This window comes from Protopterus annectens, chromosome 2.part0 (assembly GCF_019279795.1).
Source record: "Protopterus annectens isolate FY-2018-M chromosome 2.part0, PAN1.0, whole genome shotgun sequence".
In the NCBI taxonomy this organism is placed as follows: domain Eukaryota; kingdom Metazoa; phylum Chordata; order Ceratodontiformes; family Protopteridae; genus Protopterus; species Protopterus annectens.
In genome coordinates this window covers 1,293,713,915-1,293,731,138 of record NC_056728.1, presented here as the reverse complement: position 1 = coordinate 1,293,731,138, position 17,224 = coordinate 1,293,713,915, and the positions used below count along the sequence as shown (strand labels likewise).

The window sequence follows — 17,224 nt, the reverse complement described above, 5'->3', positions numbered from 1 at the left end:
ACAGTCACCCTGTCTATATGGAAATGGTCTAAAATCTGCTGATCAGTAAGATGGTAGCATGTCAGGCACTGACATTACCTATGTTGCTGTAATGGATGGCTATAATGCACAACACTGCAGACACTGGTTATGATGGCAGCTAATAACAGACATTGCTAAGCTACCCACTGCTGAGCCAGTCCTTGCTCCCCTCACATTCACTGTTACTCTTAGTGTAAAAAGGTGCAAGCCGTGGTGTGCACTGCAACCATTTTATGAGTTTATGCATAGTTCTACCAGTTTTTGTGTCATCCTTTGCCATACATTGCGTGTCTGTATTGCATGGAATAATAGCATTTCCATGTTATTAATCACTTATTATCATGTACTTCATGCTGTACTATTTTGCACCATGCACGATCATGCTTTCTTGCATCTTTGAATCAACCTCTGTGCTGCTATTGGTAATTGGTAATTTGTGCTGCACAGTACATTAGGCATCTATGAGTCATGACCCAAATTTTGCTTTTAAGCAGTGATCTTTATTCATCTAATATCACTTCTCTGTGTATATTATAATGACTAAAACAACTCCAGAAGCTGTCTCTAAAGCAAAGCAGAAAAGTCATCCCATCCCAGTCTTCTTTTTCTTCACTTGTATTTGTTTTTCACTTCTCCTCTATAATACATATCTGTTCATTATATGCCAAACTCACTGCCTCAGATGTAACTCATCCACCTTGGTAGCTGAATAACCAAAATAGTATTAATGAATCCCATTTTACTCTTCAAAATTTCCTTAGATTGTGAATAAAAATAATATAAGTGTACATTAAGGAAAGATTGTTCTATTAGAAGTAAAGTTTACTCAATAAGTGAAAATGTTACTGTCGAAACAGCAAATTATTTAAGGAGCATCTCGCAGGAACTGGTACATATCATATCAGTCATCTTAAAAGAAACTCAGGATCATTGTTTTTTAGCTGGCAATTTACACTCTGATTTTTTGATACCCTATAATAAGAATATATGGCTAGTACCTAATATACTTGCGGTTCATGGAACACCCCAATATGCTCCAGAGATGTGAAAAAAACTAGAAGTTTGTGATTGCAGTGATGATCTTAAGCAGCTTGTTATGTGTTTGAGGCAGAGATGTAAGACATTCACCTCAAGAGCATGGAGAATCGAAGCTTGAGATGTGACTCCTGATATCCATGTCAAGAACAGATAAGTAGTACTTTTGACTACAGTACCTAATCATCATACTTTGTACTACATGGAGCTTCTGCTACTCTGGTCAACTTCTACTTAGAAATGGAATAAGATGTAAGAAGGGAAAGTGCAATACAGCTTTAAAAGTAATACAACACTTTGCCCTCCCACAAAAAGGCCAGAAAAGGGGAATTATAATCAATCGAGAGCTTTAAATGCTGCTTATAATCAATCAAGAGCTTTAAATGCTACTAGGCACTTCACTCTACCACACTTCTATTTATTAGTGTGGCAGTGTGAAGTATATTATAGCTTTTAAAACAGTTAAGATGCTTCAGATGCTGTTTTCTGCTGTGGCTTTATACCTGGATCATGACAACTTTCAAAGATGCATACCGATGTTTGTTATAAACCTTTGAAAACTAATATGTTTTAATCCCATGGGTGAGCAGAGTATAGCTCCAATTTTGGATCTTAACAAGTATACTCCATGTCCCTAAAAGATGTTGTGCACCTTTCTGACATAGAAGAGGTGGTTAATAAAGTAAGTTAAGTGACTTTCAGCACTATTTTATCATTTTGTGGTAGAAGATAAACAACAGCAACCAAAGAGCAGAGGTGGACAGATGAATGTACCCCTTTAGCTCTAAAACCTATCATGCATGCCATTCGGCCACACTTTTTAGTGAAGTAACAAGAAATGTAGGACAGCTTTTAAAGCTATTAGAGTATCAGAGATACACTCTGCATTTGGCTGATGTCTCCAAGGCAGAGCTGGGTGTTTTCAAGCATATCATGCAGTAAATCATTTTGTGCTGCTTCAGTTTATTCCTTTTCTTATACCTTATAGCCTAGTACACACCTATGAACCTATAAAATTCACCCCGGGGTTCACTCTAGTGGCTCTACTCTACAGAGGCACTGGGAAGTAAGGTCGGGGGACACAATGCCAGGGTAATCATATGGGTTAGGCTTATAAAGGCTCCAGGGTCATTAGCCTAGTACACACCTATGAACCTATGAACCTATACATTGGAACAGCTAAAGGTCCATATACTACACATAATTGTGCAACAATACTTTATGTTACAACTTTCAAGGCTCCAAAGTTTGTTCTTTGTTATGTTTTCTTTTTCTGTGTCTGTAACGGATAGTTTATAGAGAGGTAAAGCTCCATGCACTACAACCAGTTATGACTGGGTTTCTTTGATTATAACCAGATTGTTATATGTTTTCAAAATGGATGTCAATACTTACTTCCCAAGCTTTGTTTCACTCAATTGAGGTGGCTTTCTTACTATCCATTATGAAGCATACAACAGTTTTGACTGCAATGTTTATATATGTTTTATTCCTCAAATTACAGTCTGTTTTATAGTAGGCTTTATGGTGTGTACATGAGTAGTTTAAATGGTGTTATAAAACATCTTGACTGAGAAGTGCATAGAAATTAAATTGCATTGCTCTGCAGTTAATTGCATTAGCAGCCTTCATCATTCAGTGATATTATTTCTACTAAACTTGGTAGGTGATTAGTTTAGTTTAAAAGACACATTTAACTATCCAAAAGTTACTTTAAAAGCTCACTGCTTGTTATTTTGACAACTAATATCTTTATTTCCTATCTTTGTTTCTTTTAGTCCTCAACAGTACTGAACTCTGGCAAGTTTAAAACAACTTTTGAAAAATCTGTCCCAATGAGCACATATCTTGTTGCTTTTGCTGTTCATCGATTCACATATGTTGAAAGGATCTCATCAAGGGGGATTCCAGTAAGTTTATTTTGTTTTATCTAGTTTAACAAACCACAGTTGAGTGTAAAGAGACACTTTCCATTACTGATTTCGAAGTGAATGGAAAACAGTCGAGGTAAGATCTGGCAATAATTGAAATATGTTGTAAACATTCTTGCAGAAGGATTTTTAGAACAGCATATTCATAACATTTACAGTTTGTTGGTCTCAATATGTCTACATTGTCATATATGTGTGTGTACTCTGTATACTCAACAATACCACTGCATGCTCCGTGATATATGTCCTTACACTCTGTTCATACTTATTTCTGTGGTTGCTGTGCTCCGCTGTCAGCTCCCTTTGTTTGGATTCTGGTCTCCTTTTTTGTTTGAGGGCACTCCTTCAGCATTGTGGGCCCCTCCCTTTTTTCATTTTTCATGAAAGCTAAGAACCAAATTTCACAAGTATTTATTTTACTTTTATTTTATTTTCATTTGTTAAAAAAAGTAAAGAAATGATCACCATTGACCATTTTCAACATCTTCCCAACAGAAGACTAATGTACATTTACAAAAAGTAGCAGTATTACAACAGTGAGGCATTTCAAAATAATTCAGAATACATTATTGTTGTAAAAACAGTATACAGACAAGAGCTAAAGAAAACAAGTAAAGTATAATATAATGGTAGCTGAACAGTTTTCTAGTAGAAAAATAATATGCAAGATTTAATATTACTATTTTAAAGCTACAATAGCCCCACAAGGAATATTCAAACTGTGAAAAGATTGGGAGTCTATATATATATATATATATATATATATATATATATATATATATATATATATATATACTGTGGTGGTGGTGCTGCGGTAATGTTGTCGCCTCACAGTAAGACATTATCCTATTCGATTCTCAGCTAGAGCATCTTCTGTGTGGACACATGCATCAATGGGCATAACTTCATTGAAGGTTGTGCTTCAGAGCTGGTAACTTGGCACATAAAAATCTACTGCCAATCATTAGTGGACCGGAGTTCTGCTGTGGTGACTCCTAACTGGGAAAAGCCAAAAGACACAATATATATATATATATATATATATATATATATATATATATATATATATATATATATATATAAAGACCCCAATCTATAGGAGCTACAAAAATGTTTTTGCAGGGGGTCAAGCCCCCCTGCTCTACCTGCTGCTTATTTATACCATCTCTGAAATCCCTGAACAGTGCAGGAAAGGAAAAATCTCCCCAAGTTGCACTACTCTGTGACTGGACATGATGGCAAAAAATAAAGTATAAAAAATACCCTCAAGTAACCAGAAGAACAAACTCCCAAAGAAATACTGTGACTATATGAACACACACGCACCAAAATACAGCTGATGAAATGAAATAACATTAATGCCTTGATCAGATTTAATCTGACTGACAGGAACGTTGATAAACTATTGTTAATCCATCTGAAATACATAAAATGGTATGGGGGGAGAAAGAGTGAGGAATGCGGGATGTGAGAGAATGAAGGAGAGAGTAAGGAGGTGTTATGTGGAGAAAAGTAAGTTAAAGTGAATTATGTTGGAGAATATATTGGAGAAGAGAAAGGAGAGGTGGGTAGTCTTGATTCATGTAACAATGCTTGCTAGAAAACATTTGCACTTGTCTTCCTGGAACAGAATATTTTTCATTTGGGTTCTGAATTCATAGAAGGAGAGGGTTAATCATAGCTTGATAAGGAGTGAGGAAACAGCACACAATAATCTGATATGGATAGAAGTTAAGACTGAGAGTGCTGTAGATCAGTGAGTCTACATACTGCTGCAGTGCAGTGCAGCACTGCTCTATCTTTTGGGGATTGTCTTAAAGCTTTGTTATATAGAGGTGTGTGAATGCATCCTAGTGTAATTTGCAGAGTCTAGCAACTGTGCTTTAGCTATTAATCTTCATAGAAATAGCATAGCATTGTATTATAGATCCGTGGGACTTTGTGTTAAAATGCAACAAGTAACCGAAAAGCACACAACTTCCAAACAGAAAAAATGCAGTTGTAGGCGCTGTTCTCCAGTAACAATAAAGGTTTTCCTCTTAATAAAACATGGAAACTCAATTTCAATAAATTCAAGGTCCAAGTCCAACAGACCACTAGGTAAAACGTTTCAAGACACCAATTTATTTGACAAAAAAAACAGATTAAGCGCTTTCATCTCCCATGTGGAGACTTCATCAGAATCTGTTACACATACAAATCTTTAGTTTAAATACATCTAAGTAAAACACACTTAATTAATCTTGACTTCTAATAGGCTGGCCATTAATTGACACTAATTAACATTGAGGTAATGCTGAACCAAACCTTTGGTAATTTACACTTGAATGTTAATACAAAGTTGTAGAGGTTCATAGGAATTCATGATCTTAACATTTCATAATTTTGTTTCCAACTTATATAAATGTTGTAAAAATTAAATATAAGTAAAATCATCAAATAAATTGTGACAGGAAATACTCATTTCTTATTAATACATTAGTTTGGTGTATAAATACCAATAAATATATAAAAATATAAAAAAATATATATATGTATGTAAAATATATATATATATATAGTATAAAAATATTGTATGTTAAAACCACATTTATTCTTGTACCTTAAATAGTGTTAACAACTATATTTTAAGCTACACCCTTAATAAAAATAAAATATATTATATGTACATGCTCCATAAGGACTGAATCTGAATATTTTATTTATTTATTTATTTGTTTACATAAGTTACAACAGTTAACCATCTATCGATGTCTCTTTGGGTCATCAGCGAGAATCTTAAGGGCTGGGTTGATGGATATGTGGTCATTCAATCCATAATTTCCACATGCGTCCAACCTTAACTGCCAAACCATCTCCCTAAATTCCAGTTTGGTTTCCCAATCCCCCCCCTCTCTTGCTTCACCACCTCTTCCAATATCCAAAATTTAAAATCTGCATCTCTACATATCCGGGTATGTCTAAATAAGGCGTTGTTGTCATTCATTTTGATAATATCTCTATTGTGTTCATATATATGTGCCCTTAAATTACATTCAGTTTTCCCTATGTAGTATTTCAGACATTTCTTACAGTAACACAAATATACCACCCCTTTTGTGTAACAACTGTAGTATTTACTACCTATCAATTTCAAATTTATATTTGGTAGTTCCAATTCTTTAGTATCTGCCATAAAAACACATTGTGCACACCTACCACATCTAAAAGTACCATATTTACTACTTGCTCCACTTGGAAAGTTTTTCTTTTTCTCAAGTATATTTTTCAAATTTCTGTTCTTCCTAAAAGCATATCTAAGTGGTAATTGGAAAACATCTGTCTTATTAGACATTTTACTAAACATTCCCCATGCATCGTTGATGCATTTTTTAATCCATCTGACACCATTAAAGTGTGCCAAAACCAAAAAAGGAAGTTTCTCTTCCTCATCTTTTCTGGTGCTAAACGTATTTTCTACCCCAATAGTACCTATGTTTGTTAGTAGGGGTTTGTATAATGTATCCAATCTATCTGTTACAACTTTTTTGTTTGATTCAATCATGTGGTCAGGATATCCCCTTTCCTTGAACATATTGTGTAGTATTTCCATTTCTTCCATCAGTTCAGTGTCTGATTAATTAAGTGTGTTTTACTTAGATGTATTTAAACTGAAGATTTGTATGTGTAACAGATTCTGATGAAGTCTCCACATGGGAGATGAAAGCGCTTAATCTGTTTTTTTTTGTCAAATAAATTGGTGTCTTGAAACGTTTTACTTAGTGGTCTGTTGGACTTGGACCTTGAATTTATTGAAATTGAGTTTCCACATTTTATTAAGAGGAAAACCTTTATTGTTACTGGAGAACAGTGTCTACAACTGCATTTTTTTCTGTTTTAAAATGCAACAATCTGCTAAAATGAAAACCTTGTTCTAATGCCCCAGATAACATTCCATCCTACTTTCTCAAACTAGCTGCTGATGGCACAGCCCTTCCCATCAGATCCTAATTAATCACTCCATCCACGAGTCCTATATACCACTCCTCTGGAAAAAAGCCTTTATCACCCCCCTCCACAAAGGTGGTAACAACTTTTCAATCTCCAACTTTCGCCCAATAGCTATCCTGCCCCCAGCTCCAAGATTCTCAAAAAATGTATCCACCTGCAACTTTTACCCTACCTACAACCAACCATTGACACCAACACAACATGGGTTTAGACCAGCACTGCCCTCCTTTCCTTCCTCGAAATCATCAACTCTGCTCGAGACTCTGGTGACATAGTTTCTACCCTCCTCCTCGACGTATCCAAGGCCTTCGATACTGTCTGTCATAAGCTTATCCTTTCTAAGCTCTCTCATCTTAACCCTCCCTCTTCTTCTATCAAATGGTTCACCAGCTATCTTTCAGCCAGGGAACAAGCTGTAAAATAGAACAACTGTACTTCTTCTTTCCTTCACACCCCAACAGGTGTTCCTCAAGGCTCTATATAGTGTCCCTTACTATTTAATATTTTTATTAATGACTTCCACCAAAAAAATCCCCAGTGCTAAATTTGTCCAACGCACAGATGACTCTACTATCGTCTGCCCCGCCAAAACTCTCCCCAAATTAATAAACCTTACTCAAGAGGCCTTCTCCTCCACCGAGTCCTGGATGCTTGACGACCATCTAGACCTTAATGCCTCCAAATCCAAAATAATGATTTTTTTCCCCTTCTAGACACACTGCTATTGACAAAACATCCTTCTCTATACTCAGTCAAAACAAGGCCTCTATTGAAATAGTTCTCCATACAAAACTTCTGGGTGTCTTTATTGATGACCACCTAAAATGTGACATCCATCTACAAACCAACATAAAAAAAAAAAAATCAAAAGATCGGAATGCTTTATCGTCACAGACGCTACCTTTCTCTTTCATCCAAACAACTCCTATCCACCACCTACCTCATACCCTCTCTTCTATATGGAGTCCCACTACTCATTAATCTCCAATCAACCCTGAAATCTAAACTATCGTCATGCTATAATAAAATTTCTAAGTTTGCCACAGGATCCAAATCCTCCACTCATCATTGCAACTCCCGCCATGCCCTAAACTGGTTGGAACTCCCAAACTACCTAACTTTCATTCAACTAACAACAGCACACAAGCTCATTTTTAAACCCTCTAGCTGTCTGTCTCTCTCCTCTACCTTAAAAATCCACCAGCCACATAGAACACTAAGATCCACAAATTAAAACCTCCTGGAAGTCTACAAACCTTTACATTCTCCAGGGCAGCTCTTACTATCCTTCTCCCTTGCTAGATTATGGAACTCTCTTCTCCCTCACATTAGAACTACCCAGAATCTCCCTTCCTTTAAAACCTTACTCCACTCTTATCTCTCCTCTCTCTGGGAATGCTCCTGTACTCATCCTTCCTGAACCTGACACCTTTCTTTATCCTATCCTATTCAAAACACAGCCATTGTATAAATAATTCTTTTGTCTCCATTATGATGTACTTGAAAATTAATTTGTTATTCTTGTAAATATCTTAAAAATGCTGTACTTAGTTATTACTTTTGAATGTTTTTATAATATTGTCTTTCTGTCTGGAGCTTTTCTCCTCGGGCCTCCATTGAAAACGGGCTACTTTGGCCCAATGGACTTTCCCGGTTAACAAACTGCAACAAATAAATAAATAAATACATAAATAAATAAATAAATAAATACATAAATAAATACATAAATAAATAAACATAACATCTGGGGACAATGTGTATTTTTTAACCACAGATGTTAAGGATTTATTTACATCCATACCACATGACATTGGTGAATGGTTCTCAGAGTTTCTTAGTAGAAATGAGGCTTTCTGAAAGAGAATTAACACGTATATTCAATTAATGGACTTGTTTTATTGAACAATTTCATTTATTTTGAAGGTTAATATTTCTGGCAAGCCACTGGTGAGGCTATGGGTGCAGCCTGTGGGCCTTTGTTTACCAATATAGCTATGATCCAGTGGGAGGCAAACTATATTTTTAATAGTCTTTTCACTTTTCTTGGATTTTCTATACCAGGTATTTGGGTGATATATACATCCCTTGTACTGATGCAAAAGAAAAATTACTAGGTTTTATAAAATTTATCAACAGCACTACCAATGGGCAGCCATGGTGGTTAGCACTGTCACCTCACAGCAAGAGGTTCTCCAGTTCGATCCTCGGCTGGGGTGCCTTCTGTGCGGAGTCTGCATGTCCTCCCTGTGGTCGCGTGGGTTTCCTCCTGGTGCTCCAGTTTCCTCCCACATCCCAAAGACATGCTGCAGGTGGATTGAACACTCTAAATTGGCCCTAGGTGTGAGTGTCTGTGTGTGTGCCTTCTGTGGAAGGTTGGGTGCCGGGCTGGCAACTCGACAGTGTAAAACTCCACTGCCAATCATGAGCAGACAGGTGATCTGCTGTGGCGACCCCTAACTGGGAAAAGCCGAAAGAAGAAGAAGATCAGCAGCACTAACAATAATTTTATCCTTTTCACATACTGTGACCAAGGTAGAGTGTTCCTTTTTAGATGTGCTGCTTAGGAAGGGCACAAATACTAATTCTCTCATGTTATGTATTTATAGAAAACTAGCCTATTCCAATTTGTTTTTACATTTTTTGACTAGTCACTCCTTTCATCAAAAGAAGGCTGTTGTGTTTTGATGATTTTGTTTCTGAATGTAATTTTTAACCCATATGTTCAAAAGGAAAGGCTAGCCTGATTATTTAATCAATAATGCCATGGAAGAAGGGATCTTAAAAAGACAAAATGGGTTATATGTTCCACTTTTATACCAAAATAAGGAGTATCAGCCTAATAACAGTTCCTCATCCAATACTTCATTGACTGACATTAATAAAGACAATGGTAATGGGACTGACAGCACTAATAGCATTGATTTTACTATAACTTTTATTAACACCTTTTCTATCAATAGCCCTCTTATCAATGAAATTTTGAATAAAAATCAGAGCTTAATAACTGCTTGTCCCAATATTAGTGAAAAATTGGGTCCTAAACCACAGATAATTTATAAAAAAGGGATTTCTTTTAAAAAAACTCTTTGAAAGCCTACCAGATGATTCAGGCAGTCCTTCATTTATGATATCCTCCTGTGGTTGTTGTAAATATTACAAATATATATACTGGTGATTCAATTTATGTTCAAAACCAGATTATTAAACCTGGTGGGACATTTAATTGTAATACCAAATGTGTAGTATATTTAGTCAACTACCACCTTTGTTCTGCTTTCTATATAGGGAAAACAGACAGGAAAAGATAAAGAGCACCTGTATGAGCATACTTATGACATTAATAAAAAAAGAAGCTCCGGTGCATTATATAAACAGTCTGGAAAAATCCCAGTCATACTTTTCTATTTTTTGTAATTGAACAGGTGGTACAACATCCTAGGGGTGGCCCATGGGGCTTAATGTTGGAGAAGAGAGAAATGTGATGGCAGTTGATGTCATCTGTCCACACTACATCTCGTGCAGTGGAAAACCTTACTCACCAGTATAGTTTATGAATCTGGGTGACCAGAGATAAGTGTTGTACTTTCAATAATTACTGAAAATATGTTAAATGACTCTCTGGTCAGGCAACCTGACTTAAAGTATATGGGCCTTTCAACACCGCAAATGAAAATGCTGTCTGGATTACTCTATACTTGACCTAACTCTCAATAACATTTAGCATAGTTCTTTTCCACATTTGGCTTTACCACCCCACTTCCTACAAGGTGTCGTAAGTACTTGGTTTTTACCATGCCCATTTTACTTTTTTTGCATCCACAGATAAGCCTAACTGTCTTATAGATTCAGCAGAGCTTGCACTTTTACTAAGTGCGACTCCCAATCCTCTGAATGGATGACCACATAATTTAGGTATGCAGCAGCGTATTGTGAGTGTCACTTCAATATTTTATCTTTCTGCCTCTGAAAGGTGGCTATGATACCATGTATGCCAAATGTTAACACCTTATACTGAAACAGATCTTCGGGGGTTACATAGGCTCTTAATGGGGGGGGGGGAGTGACATCTTGCCAGAAGCTCTTTATCAGGTCTAGTATTTTTAAGTATCTGGCCTTTCTTTGGTTCTCTATTGATTCACTGGTTTTGGTCATGTGATGGGTATCACACTTTGAAATACTATTCAGGTTCATGAAATCATTACAGAATCTGATCTTTCCAACAGTCTTAGGAACTAGCATTATTGGACTGCTCCATTCATTCTATGATTTTTCTATCTGTCCTAGCCTGAGCATCCTTTGAATGTCTGTTGTTGTTTCTTTAATTCTGCTACACTGCATAGTCTCTGTGCAATATTCCATCTCTCTGTTGTCTCTTACTTTCTATTACCTTAGTTCTCTTAGGCATTTCTGAGGATACCCCTAGGTTTCTTAACAATTCTGTCACTCCTTTTTTGTATTTTTGACAAGGACACCTCTAGCTGTACTTGAGGTAGAAATTCTCTGGTCTCTTCTGAGTGAATTTCTGCTTGCAGTGTGACACAGAACCTTTTAATTAATTTTATAGCTTCAGTATATTGATAAGATAGAGTTCCTCTTTCCTGGTTGTCTAGGCTTGCAGTTCACAACAATTATGCTTTTTATCACTTCAAACAACCTTTGCCACATAGACAGAAATGTTTTCATTGAGGACACTAAAGCTAATACCTTCTGGGCTAAATTTTCTAAGCTAGACATACTTACTATAAACTCATTATTGCATTTCTTGAGCTTTCTGTTTGTACTCCTTTATTATGAGCATTCTAAGCCTTAATCTGACTTGCCAAATATCACACTTTTAAATGGCATCTTCGCTTCTTCCCAAGGTTCATTGGCCATGTTATGCATTTGACTGAGATGCGTACTATACAAAGACTCAGAGTAAATCCAGTTGAAAATTTTGGCACATCTTTTACAGAAAACACAAGTAGGGTAACAACTGGCCACAATTCTTACAATCTGTGTCAGTAACCTTTCTTAGCACAGGCATCATGCTTTGTTGAATCTGTCTGGCAGCACATCAGTATGGGGATGGTGGAGTGATGTCTTTAGTTGTTTTACTTTAAAACACTGCATAACTGATGTTGTACCACAGACATATAAGTAATATCTTTGTCAGAGAGTATATCTTTAGTGATACCCATTATCGAGAATAACAGTATCAATTCCCTTGTGATAGACTTAGTATTAGCTTTGTGTAATATCACTGATTTTGGAAATTTGGTAGCATAATCTATTATGACTAGTATGTGCAGGCACCCATTGCTAGATTTTACTAATAGTTCCTCAGTGACCATAATAGCAATACATTTAAATGACATCTCTGTGATAGGCATTGGAATTAATGGTTACAGGCCACCCCATGTCATCAAAGATTATTTCAAATAAATGCAGCATTGATTACATTTGGAGATATGTTGCACCAGTTAAATATTTTATTCCTACTGAACTATTTAAAGTTTATCTGACTTACTTGTAAACCTATAAACTTGATGTTATTTTTTCAATGGCCTGTTCTGAGGTGGAAGGTATGGTTTCTTCCTCCCAAAACACTGGCATTGCAGCTTTGTCTGTGCCTTCCCCTACAAAGTGTAATTCTAGACAAAAATCACCTTCTGTTTTAATCTCTCAGCTATTTGTACATATTTTCTGAGGGTTCTCATTTCTTTCAGGTGATCTCCCACTTTGACTTAGTGACTGTATACCACCTTAATAGTTTGTTTTCTCTCCTTATGTTGTCTTTCCTCTGTAAATGGTGTTTTTAATATAAATGTTATCTTTAGCTTTTCTTCTTTCATTTCTAGTAGATATCCATTGTTGAAGGTCTGCATTTATTTGAATTTTCTCGGTTACACTAACAAAAATCAGTTCAGAAATTTACATTTATTTACCTATCTCACTTCCAGTTTTCACTTTGTTCTGAGGGTCTTCACTTAAGTGTCTTTTGTCATATATGCATTTCCTTTCTTTTTCTTTGCTAACTGATTTTTACTTCATATTTCCCTGCCAGTTCACATTAATTTCCTATACTGACATCTTTTATAGTTTTGGGCATCTGTTGCTCTATCTTTTATTTATGTATTTATTTGTTCTCTTCTTCTTCTTCTTTTGGATTTTCCCGGTTAGGGGTCGCCACAGCGGATCACATGTCCGCTCATGATTGGCAGTGAAGTTTTACAGTGTCGAGATGCCAGCCTGGCGCCCAACCTTCCACAGAAGGCACATGCACACACTCACACCTAGGGCCAATTTACAGTGTCCAATCCACCTACAGCATGTCTTTGGCATGTGGGAGGAAACCGGAGCACCCGGAGGAAACCCATGCAACCACAGGGAGGACATGCAGACTCTGCCCAGAAGACACCCCAGCCGAGGATCGAACCGGAGAACCTCTTGCTGTGAGGCAGCAATGCTAACTGCTGCACCACTGTGGTCGCCCATGTATTTATTTATTTGTTCTCTGATTACTAGAAAAGTCTGACTGAGCCAATGGCTTATCTTCAGCAGAGGCCCAGGGAGAAAAGCTCCACAACAGATTCAAAAACATTTAAACAGTAGTTGAATAATTATATACAAGAGGAGAAAAGCCCCACAACATATTAAATATTTTTACAATGAGTTGGGGCGAAAGATTCCATGAAAACACACATAAAAACATTATACAGTAGATGATAAGTAATTATATACAAGGGGAAAAAAATCCCCACAGCAGATAAAAACACAAACAAATTGAAATACATTTACAAAAATATTAAGAATACAATTTGTAAAGCAAATACCAAGAAACACTGCAGAAGTGTATAGCCAGTGTCAAACGAACTAATTCATAGTTATTCAAAATATTGACTATATTTATAATAACATATGGAGGTGAAAAATAATAGTGTACTCTGCTGCCAAAATAGAGAGGAATAGAATGAGATGATGATGATGAGTAATGAACAGGAGGGAAAATTAAGGACACGGAGAGAGAGTGTTTATTATTAGAAAGATGAGAATGTTATAGGAAGACATGAGAGAGGAAAACAAATAGTAGTTAGTACTGGCTGAAGAGACAGAAGAGCATACATTAGTAGTATAGTATCAAAGTTAGAACTTCTTTAGATGTTATTCAGGTAGGTATCTGATAATACCCACAGCATGATTTTTATTGTTTAACCACAACTTATCCTGGGCCCTTTTGTAGTTTCTAACATATCTCCTTCCTGATTTTGATTCTGAACCTCTATATGAGTATTACTGCCTTGCTCTTCCCCAGCCCCATTCTCATACTAAATGTGTGTGTATCAAGGTTCTCTGCTAATTTTCTTTCTCTTTTGTTAAGAATATTAGTTTGCCACAATATGTCTGTGGATTATGCCTGCTTCCACATTTTCCATAATACCTTGAAATGGGGAAAAATGTTTTACTAATATTACATCTGGAGTAAAATCAGTGGTTATAGCCACAGGATATAACAGTTTCCCGGAAATGTTTGTATTTCTGCACATGTGAAGGAATGTTAGAGCCATATCACCTTCTTATTTTTGGTTGTTACTAATCTTATACTTGAACACCTGGGAATCCTTGACAAGGGTAATCATGCTTCCATCATCTGTCATGGCACGAACATCTCTTCCTTTTAGCAATTCAATGCATTTAAATGGCTTAGTGGTAACATAATAACATAGTACTAACTCAGTTACTCTAGTTGTAGTCTTACTGCACTTCATTGGATTAGCTTCATTTTAAGAGCGCATTTAATTTCAATTATTTATTTATTTATTTATTTATTTATTTATCTGTCTATCTTGGTTTACCAGGTTAGCCCCACTAGGTCAATTACCTCTTTTCAGGGGGAAATCTGAGGTGGTAGTTATATTGATTAGGGGAAATTTGTCCAGGGTACTAGGGAACTTCTTGTACTCTTTTCATTTAGGTGTTGTCAGAGGGCTGTAACCAAAGGAAAGTCGGAGGAGAATGTTGAATGCAGCATGAAGGAAAATGCTGCAGCAAAAATGATAGATTCACACTGTGCTGATATGACAGTGAAAAAAGTTCAGTAGATGGAGAAAGGAGTTTTTGAGACTGAAAAAATGTGGCAGATGATTGAGGAAATTGAACTGGATGGTGAATCAGTGGTTTCCTGGAATGATATTACAGGCAAATGTATACAGGAATGTGCTGACACTGAACCTGAGACTACCTTTGGAAGTGCTTCTTTGCAGGAATCTGCTAATGTTGAAACAGAGACTGCTTTTGGTGATAGTGACAATTCAAATTATGGAGCAACAAGGGTGGCCATGGTGGTGCAACGGTTAGCATTGCTGCCTCACAGCAAGAGGTTCTCCTGTTTGATCCTCGGCTGGGATGCCTTCTGTGTGGACTCTGCATATCCTCCCTGTGCTCGTGTGGGTTTCCTCTGGGTACTCCGGTTTCCTCCCACATCCCAAAGACATGCTGTAGGTGGATTGGATACTCTAAATTGGCCCTAGGTGTGAGCATGCACATGTGTGTGCCTTCTGTGGAAGGTTGGGCACTGGGCTAACAACTCAACACCTTAAAAACTCCATTGCCAATCATGAGCAGACAGGTGATCTGCTGTGGTGACCCCTAACCGGGAAAAGCCGAAGGAAGAAGAAACAAGATGGTACAGTAATGCAGAAACTGCTAAATTGACTGTGCAACACAACTTTGTGTGATTATAATGATTTAGTTGTGTTTGAGCTGTAGAGAAACAGCAAATAAAACGCACTGACCAAAGACATTTATATACTCAAGCTTTGAATTCTGGGGCAGCCATTTAAACTCTAAGCAACAGTACAGACATAAAGAGAAAGGGGAAGACCAATTTTGAGACTTTTACAAAATAATGTGACTTCTACAGACAGGTATGCTGTTTCGGACACTGTTGTGCCTTTAGGCTTCACTGTTAAAAACATTAGAGCTATGACACATTTAGGAAGTGGATCCTTTTGTGAAGTAACATTTGAAAATTATGCATTAGCAGAAAAAACTAAAACTGTGTGATGCTAAAGCTTTTTGTGTGCCCTGAAAGAACTATGTTTTTTCACATAAGAACTTTAAAATAAATAAATAAATACATAACCGTGAAGTTTAGAACTGCTGATGTTGAAGAAGTGGTACTTAAACACTAGTTTCATGTTCTCTAAGAAATTAAAAAAACACACACACACACACACACACATATATATATATATATATATATATATATATATATATATATATATATATATATATATATATATGAAGACCATACCTCTGTTCATATTTTTGCCTCATAATTTTGGTCTGTTTGTCATAAGTTCTGTTTTTTTGGCAAATTATTAAGGACTGAAGTCACTAAATAATTACATAAATTTTGAGTTTTAGACTTCATATCCTTCAGAAAATGTATGCCGATACAAAACCTGTCATTCTAGCAACTTTCTAAAATTATAAGATCAGTATTTAAAATCTGTCACTATTTTTGGTCTTTGGTCCCCCCATTATTTTTGGCATTGTCCACATTTTTTGTGCTAAGAGTTTGAGAGGTATGATGAAGACAGAAATGTTTGGAATGGGGCATGGAAGGTATGAGTTACATTAACTGTAGAAGAAGAAAATATTGCTCATATACCATGTGTAAAAAATTTCTTTTAAATTGGAAGAACTTGAACTATTATGGCAGCTCAAGTTGAATGCCTTTAACTATCCTGGGTTAAATGAAGCATGTTCAATTACCAGTATATTGAAACTTAAAAATTTATAAAGATAACATATGCCATCACCATTTTTATTTACTTTTTAAACTTGATGAAGTATGAAACATTGTGTATCAATTGTTTGTAGTTTTCATATGGAGGTGTATGCCCCTGGCGTATATTTTTTAAAACATTTTTTTAAAATATTTTCATTTTTAAGGAATGTAATATTTCCTATTTTAATTGCTTAATCATCAATTAGATTTTGTTTTCCCGCACTTTTTTGTATTAATTGGTTGTAGTTGTGTCAGTTAGTACTTCTGAAGAAGTTTGTTACTTGAAACAAACGAAAAGCGCTTAAAGAAAGATATTGTGTTGGACTTGTTTATTAAATTTTCATACAGTTCGCTTTGCTGTTTCGTCTATCTGTTTTTTATTTCTAAGTTTGTTGTGCCTGGTTTATTTTATGTGTAATTAATGTTGTTGAACAAAGGGGAAATATGAAATATCGGGGCAGCCAAAAACATG

At 36.1% G+C, this 17,224-nt stretch overlaps 1 protein-coding gene across 2 annotated transcripts in view; it reads left to right on the top strand.

Moving 5' to 3' along the window:
• The window catches only part of LOC122793449 (glutamyl aminopeptidase), a 792,963-nt gene that overhangs the window by 311,651 nt on the left and 464,088 nt on the right, over positions 1-17,224 (top strand). For both annotated transcript variants that reach the window (XM_044061461.1, XM_044061462.1), the window contains exon 4: positions 2,835-2,966. In XM_044061461.1, the coding sequence (XP_043917396.1) occupies positions 2,835-2,966 (132 nt within the window). The remainder of the gene's footprint in view (positions 1-2,834; positions 2,967-17,224) is intronic.